General features: G+C 42.9%; 1 protein-coding gene across 2 annotated transcripts in view; it reads left to right on the top strand.

The window, feature by feature from the left end:
• Cd59 (CD59 molecule (CD59 blood group)) overlaps positions 1–4,189 on the top strand; it is a 23,611-nt gene extending 19,422 nt beyond the window's left edge. For both annotated transcript variants that reach the window (XM_010612622.3, XM_010612621.3), the window contains one exon: positions 2,948–4,189. In XM_010612622.3, coding sequence (XP_010610924.1) covers positions 2,948–3,162 — 215 coding nt within the window. In that variant the 3' untranslated portion in view covers positions 3,163–4,189. The remainder of the gene's footprint in view (positions 1–2,947) is intronic.
• Positions 4,190–9,137: the final 4,948 nt, after the last annotated feature.

The raw sequence follows: 9,137 nt of genomic DNA, 5'->3' as shown, positions 1-9,137 counted from the left end.
TTTTGATTTTTTGAGACAGGGTTGAGACTGTAGTTGAGACTGACCTGCAACTCACTATGTAGCTCAGGCTGGTCTCGAACTCACAGTGATCCTCCTGCCTCAGCCTCCCTACTGCTGGGATTATAGGCAAGCGCCACCTTACCTGACGTGATTTTGATTTTGATTCTCCCACTGATTAACAATGTTCTGCATCTTCTTATAACCTATTTCTGATTTGCATATCTTCTTTGCAGAAAAGTCTAATGAAATCCTTTTATCGTGTTTTAATTGGAATATTTATCATTTTATTATAGAGTGATAAGATTGTTTTTCTGATATATTCTGGGTATGAAATTATAATCATGTGATTTGCAAACATTTTATTCTTTTGTGGGCCTTCTCTGCATTTTTTAAATAATATCCTTTGAAGCAGAAGTTTTAAATTTTGATAAAGTCCAATTTATTTTTCTGCCTTTTTCCTTTAGGGATTCTTTATCATTAGACAACTTGCATGACACTTTTTCTTCCCCTTTAATGGCAATGCTGCCATTGTTTTCTAAATAAATGACAAGATGGGGTCAGGAGTTTAGCTCACTGGTTCTGCCACCTGTACAAGGTCCCAAGTTTGATCCCTGGCACCAAAAATAAATAAGTGACAAGATGGCATCTTTCCCCTGTATATTAAGTACTGGTGTTGTGTGGATGACAGGCAGTACCCAGTTATCATGATGGATCCGAAGAGACCTCCAAATTTGTTAGCATTTTTCCATTCCTGAGCCATCCTTAAAGAGAATCCCATTCTCATCATAGCCCAGAAGAGCAATTGTGATAGTTAACTGATTGCGTCAACTTGAGCAAGAAACGCTCAACCATATGGGGTCAGCATAGTTCCAGGTGTGGCTGAGGGGATTTGTGGAGGACAGGAGACCCGCCCTGGTTAGGCTTGTCAGGTGGATGGTGGAAAGGGAACTGAAGCAGGAAGGCTCGCTTCTGTGTCTTCAGAGGAACTCCAGTCTTCACCTTCACCTCTGTTGACTTGTCCTCTGTTGACTTCCTCTGTAGACTCTTAAGCCTCTAGCACAGATCCTTCAGCCTTCCACTGCAGACCCTTTGGACCCTTGATAGGAACTCACTCAAGAAACCACAGTGATCTCCAGGCCTTCCCCTGGATCCTTCAGATCCCCAGCATGCAGATGGCCCTTTTGTACTCTTGCACACCTGACTCTGCGGGTGGGCATCGTCAGCCAATCTTGTAAATTCTTATGTTTGTTGTATTAGTTACTTTTCTCTTGTTGCTGCGACAAAATATCCAACACCCAAAGTTAGATGAGAAGGGATTTATTTGGCTTACAGTTTATAGACGTTTCAGTCCATAGTTGGCCAAGTCCATGACAGACATGTGAAATGGGTATCACAGAGGAGAAACAACATGACGCACAGAAGGTAGCAAAGGCATCATCTTTCTGCATCTTTCTGCCTCTTTTATCCCATCCACACTACTGAGATTGGGGTGATCCTAACCCACTCACTCACATGTAGTTGTTTAGTAATCACAAATCCTTAATCCCAGCATCACACATTGCAGATTCAGCCACCTCTGACACAAGGAAGCTTTAGGGGGACAACCAGACCCAGATCGCAACGCTTGTATATCTTGCATTGGATCTGTTGCTCTAGTGAGCACTGACTGAAATAACAACCATGCTGTCTGTCTAAATTAATGCTTTCCTCCAATGAAGACTTGGTTTGTTTTGTTTTTTTAAATTAGCAAGCCTATGATGGATTCTGTAGGCCCCAATATCAAGTTTTATTCTTCCTACTCTTTGCTTCAAATTTGCCTTTGATGGATTTCAGATAATCTTTGATGTACTTTCTTGGAGGCTTCTTCTGTAAAGCTGGTTTCCTACAAGTGCTGGCTCATGACACCAGGGATTAGTGGGCCTGCTGTCACTATTGGGGCCCTCGGCAGAGGTGTTTCAACTATGAGTAGGACATCACACTGGCCTCTCTTCTACTGATCATCCAGGCACAGCCCATCTTGGTTCCCCAAATCTTGCATACTTCAGAGACTATTTCCTCATGGTTGATGAGGTTCCTGGAGTTACTCATGATGTTGGCTGGAGGGAGACTGGGTGACACCAGCTTTTATCAGAGACAAATGCAAGACTCAGGCCAGGTTGTGTATGTAAAGGCTCTATTTTTGTTTTCTGAACTCAGATTCTTTCTGTGCCAGAATATACAGGACCAAGTCATTCTCAGCTGCAAGGAAGTCCATTTTATGGACTCTCCCTTAATTTCTTTACCTCTTAAAGAACAGACTGCTTGTTTTCCAGCTTCCTGATAAATAGATCTTACTGCAGTGACAACTCTTGAGCATGACCTTTTCAACAAGTACCATCATAGGGTAAACTCTGAAAGTAAAATTGCTAGGACAAATGGAGCATGATTTTAAAACATGGGTAGATAATACCAGATCTCCATCTTGAACAATAATATAAGTATCTGTCACCTCTTCTACCCAAAAAGAAAAAAAAAAAAAAGAATTATACTGGCTCTTATAAGTCTTCAGTTGTGTTTTTATTTTGTTTTGTCTCGGGGTTTTAGTACTGGATATTAAACTGAGGACCTTCACACTGAGCTAATCCCTGACCCCTTTTTTATTTTTATTTTGTGAGATCCTCTCACGAAGTTGACAGGTGCCCAGGCTGGGCTGGAACTTGTGACCCTCCTGTTTCAGCTTCCCTGTGTGCTAGAATTACACGTGCACCACCGCAGCCAGTTGAGACTTCAGTTTTGTGAGAAGGTTCTGTGTTGAAATATAATGTCATTTATTTTCTTGTTCCCTGCCAGGATGACTGTTCTTGCTTACATCTCTGTGTTTCTGCAGGATAAGTTTCAAGAAGCAGATAGAAGCACTCAGTGACAGAAACAGAATTTTACCTTTCACCTCATGTGTATCTCCCCACAGGCCAACGAGAATATCGCCAGTGTTGGAGGTATGCTGACTGCAGCTCACAAACCATTATGACCAGATTACAGGAGAACCAGGTATTGTACAGATGTTGCCAGAAGGATCTGTGTAACACGGGACTCCAGGAACGCGATGGAGCAGCTGCCTTGTCAGGGAAGACGGTACTGCTGGTGACCACCTTTCTGGCCGCAGTCTGGAACCTTTGCTTCTAAGTCAGCTTCAGGAAGGATGCCCTCAAGTTCTGCCCTTATTTTTCCATTTCCTTGCTGCTGTTCTCCAAAGCCTTTATTGTTGTCTGATGGAAACCTGTTGTGCAGGAATAAAATAATGGATGAGAGATGAGAAGCCCAGTGCTATGCACAGAGAGGGCCCTTGAGGGAGAAGCTGGAGGGAGAAGTGTGTGTGTCCAGTAGGTTACATACATTTTCCTCTGCTCTTTGGAGGGACCATTTTGCAGTGACAGCTTAAGTGGGTTCTTGGCAACCTGCAGGTATTTCCCTCTGGTTCCTTGGGTGGAGTAAACTGGTATGATCAGTACTTGGGTGAGGGAGGTGCCGACAGATTGTTTTTCAGTATTCTCTGTCCCATGGAACACTTTCATTAATGTCCTGGCTTATGCTTTTGTGTAGGCACACTCAGTGCTGTGGATGGGGCCCGTCAGGAGAAATCTCTGGGTTTTTTTGTTTTGTTTTTTTGCAGTGCTGTGGGTGGAAGCTAGAGCTCATGTATGGCAGACGATCGCTCTACCATTGAGCCACACCCCAGGCTGGACAGTGAAGTTCTTACTGCAGAGGGATTGGGATCACTGTTCTGTCTCAGTTAGAGGATTTGTATAGGGAAGGGTAGGCTTTCCTGACGGCAGGGCACAGACACTTGAGGTCTGGAAGGAAGGATAGAAGAAAGGAAGGAAGGAAGGAAAGGGCTTTGCTGTCTTTCAATGTAAATTTTGATTCCCTAAAATAATAGTGTGTTAAAGCTATCTGATTGTTTTTGCTGGAAATGCGGTATTACCTTGATAGCTTGATTTCATCACACATAAAGAACATTCTGTGCCACAGGACAAAAAAGTATTGTGCTTGCTTTTAACGTGACCCTACGTGCATGTGCGCATAGAATGCATGTAGTGGGAACAGCCTTTGGGGCTGCCATTTAGACTGTCGGATATCATCATTAATAGCGACAGATCGCACGCATATTTAACTTGTCTGCATTCAGCTTGCTGGCTTTTGGCTGACTCAGCACAGATTATATGAAATGTGTTTGTACGGGCTATTACACTGGCCACAAATACAGAAGCTGTGTTTCCCAAAAAATGTTAACACCCTCTTTAGGAAAGCAGAGATTTTGGACATTAAATTTTGTCAAGATATAGGAGACTTGAGAATATTTATATTCTTGTGATCTTGGCTGTATTTAGCAACATAGGTGGATTTTGCAAATAAAGGAGGAATTTCTTGATAAACTTTAAGAAAAAATAATCCTATGTAATATGCTGTTAGATGAATGCGTTATGCAATCTTTTAGACAACTATGCGATAATGTACTTTGCTGGAAATAAAATCTAATCAAATGGATGAGCGTGGTTATTGGTCCAGAAGTGTGACAGTTTTCACAATATGCTCAATGGTAGCAATGGAAAGAAGAAATCTGTGCTGTACCAGATTTCATCCGTTGATGCCATTACCTGGAGAGAGAAAGATAGAGACTTCCTCTTCACAACCTAGCCCTGCTTGGTGTTCTGTGCTCTTCTCTATTGGCTCCATGTTTTTCTCGACACCCTTTTTAATTGCGTCTTCCAAGACAAATTACGACATACTCCCCCTCCCTCAATAGGATATTCTTCTGCCCGAGAAAGTGCTAACCATGCGCACAGCCACAGGCTGCGAGAAAGTGCTAACCATGCGCACAGCCACAGGCTGAGCAAAGCAATTCATTCTGAATGGGTGTTAAGAAACAAAAACTCACTTAGGCAGAAAATGAATTCTTTGGAACTTTGTGGAGAAATGCATTTCAGGGCAGTGACAGAAGTCTTTCAGAGAATTCATTTTCCAGCATGAGACTGTCTGACTGTCTTGGGTCATTTATCTGCTTCCTGGCCCGAGTTCATTGGGAAAAGAGTTGTTCTTTAGAGCAGAATCTGCGTGATAGTAGATGGGAAGAATAGTACTGCTTAGTTCAAGTAAGCAAGGGTCGTGTGAATGAGCTTAAGCCTGAGGTTTCTTTCTTTAAAAAGTTGCCGTGGCTCATGTCATAGACTGAGGATTGAGTACACACCCCCAAAGGTCACACCAGAAAGGCCAGATGAATGGAGGGCCAGTAGTGTCCGCGTGGCTTCACAGAAGCTCTTGGTGTCCACAATACTGGGCCGTGATAACCCAACTAGGTCTTCTTGGGCCATGAGCTGTGGGAGCAAGGGTAGGTAGGTAGGTACAGTATGTCCTGAAGGATGCTGACTGTTGTCTGATTTAATCTTGGAGGTACTGGACTTCAAAGTTCGGGCATATTTTTGCGTCTCACAGCCCCACAACTTAACATTGTGCTGTGTCTTAGTTAACGTTTCTTGTTGCTGAGACAAAATACCTGACACCCAAAGTAAAAGGAGCAAAGGAGTTTATTGAGGTTTTGTCTATAATCGGCTGCCTCTAAGGCAGAGTTGCATGGCAGAGGGGCATCACAGAGGAGAAACAGTTCATGGGCAGAAGGCAGTGAAGTAGCTAAGAAGCAGCAAGTGATGACAGCAGCCCTCTTTCTGTCCCCTCGGGTCTATCCAGGCTACAGGGCCTAGGACAGGCAGCAGTCACACCCAGGGAGGGCCTTCCCATTATCCACACCCAGAACTATGCCAAATCATCCAGTGAACTAATTTAATAGTCATACACCCTTGATGCCAGCGTCACACACTTAATTCCAACCTCACACACTCTGGATCCATCCACCTCTGAAAAGTCCCACCAGCGACAACATGAGGCTTTGGGGGGACATCTAGACACAAGTGATAACATGCTATGTGTGTATTCCTAAGATATGAACCTGTCTGATATAGGTTTTAGACTTTGGGCTGTTGTGCCCAAGTGGCGAAGTCCCCAAAGGCCACCAAGGAGTCACGTCCAATGCAATTGCAAGAGGAATTTATTGCAAGCTCGAGCCTGGACTCTCAGGTGTCACCGTCACAGCGGCTTCAGACTGAGAGCCCAGATCCAACTTTGAACCAAGTTTATATAGGATTTTTCTGTTACTATTTTTAGTTTTCCCTTGTTATCAAGGGGCATTGGGAGGGCACATTGGAACATGACCTAATGCTTACATTTGTAAAATTATCATGCGGTGCTGGGAGGGTACGTATTGGAAAGTTACCTAAAGCCTTTAAACAATTGATTCCTCTTTTCAGTAGACAATTCCTCTTTTCTGACTTTTGCTAACTAAGATATATGGCTATCTATATCCATTATAATTAATTCCTATATCAGCTATAACTAAGTCCTATATTGATTAGATCACCCAAAAAGAAGCTTTTATATCAACTATACTTAATTCCTATATTCATTAAATTACATAAAAAGAAGCTCATCTTAAAAAGAGGAACAGAAGCAGGGTGGAGATGCTCTAAAAGAGGAACTGCAATTGTCAAAGCACAGAGAAACTGCCTCATAGAATGGAATTTTTCAGAAAGGAACTTTTGCATTTACTCTATTCTGGGTAAGGGGCATGGAGCCCACTGTGACCTGGAAACTTGGTCCTCACAGGGCCTCCTGAGAAAATGAACCAGCTTTATATATCTTTATCCACTAATTAATTCGCTGTGCCTCTGGTTATAAACGTAGGGCGGGTTTGTTTTTGTTTTAAATTTTGTGAGATTTAATTTTCTGCACCTACCTTAAGAATTATTGTGAAACTTGAAGGAATGCATTTGGAAATGTTCTGGCAAATAGGAAGCTGCCCTTACAGAGATGCCAGGTATGTGGATATAATGGGTTTGGATGTCCCCCTAAAACTCATGTGTTGAAGGCATGGGCCCCAGCCAACAGTGCTGTAATGTTGTTCCCGAATCATTAAGGGGTGGGGCCTGGGGGAAGGAAGTTGAGTCACTGGGGCGGGGCGTGCCCAGAATGGGAGAGCGGGACCCTGGCCCTTTCCTCTATCTCTGCTTCCTGGATGCCGTGAAGTAAGCAGGTTGGCTCTGCCTTGTGCTTCTTGCCTTGAGGTTCTGTCTTGCCTTCTCAGAAACAGTGGTGCCACCCAACCACAGAACGGTCTGAAACCAAGAGCAGCAACCATCTTTTCTTCATTAGGAGGTTGTCTATCTCAGGTATTTTGTTACAGAGACAGAAAGCTGACTAACAATGTAGTTGGTAAAGCTGCAGGAGTCTGAGACAGAAGACCACACTGTATTTTCCCATCAAATGATGTAAGTGGTGCAAGGTTCTTCTTTTCAAATTTTTGTCGGTTTTCAACTTATGATCTTGCAGTGGAAATCTTTTATTGGAATGGAAGCTTCTTGTTCAGATGTATATTATTTGGACTTTTTTTTTTTTTTTTTCAGGACCTTCTACTTGTGAGGCAGATGGTGGCACCGCTGAGCTAAATCCCCTGCCCTTTGATGTGTATTATTTGGGATAATTGACTGTTTGGAGTGCTTTAATTTCTAGGTGGGGGCCTGTGATGGTCCATTGGAGGTAAGGAGGCTCCCTTTTTTTCTGGAAGGGAGGGACAGCATGCATCTTGCAGGAACACCGAACTAGGAAACTTGGGGTTCCTTGTGGAGAGTGGGACACTTCCTTTCTGTGACAGGCTCCCCTGGGGTATTGCTGTGCTCACTCTTGCTGTTCTTGGTGACATAGGTTAGCCAGTCCCATCAGGTCAATCCTGTATATGATTCACACTCATCCTCAGGGGTTTTGTTGTTTTATTGTTGTTGTTGTTTTTTTTTTTTTTTTTTTTTTTTTTTTTTTTGATGTTTTGTTTTGGTATTGGGGATCGAACTTGGGTCCTTGCACTTGCAAGGTAGGCAGTAGAACCGCTGAGTTAAATTCCCAGCCCGTGTTTTGTTCTGTTTTTGAGACAGGGTCTTGCTATGCAGCTCAGGCTGGTCTTGAACTCACTGTGTAGCTCAGGATGGCCTTGAACTTGCAGCAATCCTTCTCCCTCAGCCTCCTAAGTGCTGGGATGACAGACCTGCACCACCACACCGGGTTTAAAATTATGGTTTAACTAAGGGTATGGTAGTCACAACTTGAGATCCTATTATGTGCCAGGCTCTACTCTAAGAAGCACTGTTGGGTTACCAGTTTGCTTAATTTTCTGTTTCCAGTATGAAGAGTATAATCTATACTCAAGCCCTCAGGGTGTTTATAGATTACAGGTGACAGCCTATGTTAGTGAGTGGGACTACAGGGGCTGGACAGCTCTTCCCTTGAATTCAGTAAGGTCTATCCTTATTATAACACCCTCTGCCTTTTTCTGTTTCTTAAAATAACTTGAGAAAGTTCCTGTTTCCTTTTCCTTTCTAGTCAAAAACTCCTGACCAAGACAAATAGCAGTCCAAAAGGTTAACTGAAAACTATTAGCCAAGCCATCATTCGCCCCAAGCAAGTAAGAAACACCTACAAACCTGTGTCATTGACAGGTAATGATGCCACCTACTGCAGGGAATGTTGGATTTTAGCCACTGTTCCTATCCTTTCTGGTAACAGAACCACCGCTGCATTTTGGGAAGTTATATCCATCTATTAAGTGAAACCTCTGGAGGATTGTTAATAAAAGTAGCCTGCCCTCCTCTAGCCAAAGGATGGACATATTCTCTCCTGGGATTTTACTTGAGAGATATTATGAAAGACAAAAAAAATATTTTTTTATGATACGAAAGACAAAAAAATATTTTTTTAATTGAAAAATCTGTCAGGAAGGTATTCAGCTTTAAGCCACAGACAGCCCCACTTAAACTATAGTGTAATAGAATAGTCTGATATCCTTGCATAAGCCACCCATTGAGGAGCAGCTGCTAGCATTAGTTCAGTTGTTCAGCAATATCAGGTTTGGTATTGAGAGGATATTCTTGGTCTTTACTTCATGAACACAAAGTGACTGCAGAAGTCCCCCCATTGCATCCAGGTTCAAGGCAGTAAGAGAAAGGTGTAGGGAAAACTTCATTTGTTTCTTCCCTTTTACTAGGAAAGTAACATCTTTCCCA

This window comes from Fukomys damarensis, unplaced genomic scaffold, assembly GCF_012274545.1.
Source record: "Fukomys damarensis isolate Sample0158 unplaced genomic scaffold, DMR_v1.0_HiC HiC_scaffold_27, whole genome shotgun sequence".
NCBI lineage: Eukaryota > Metazoa > Chordata > Mammalia > Rodentia > Bathyergidae > Fukomys > Fukomys damarensis.
This window is presented reverse-complemented; position numbering and strand designations above follow the sequence as displayed.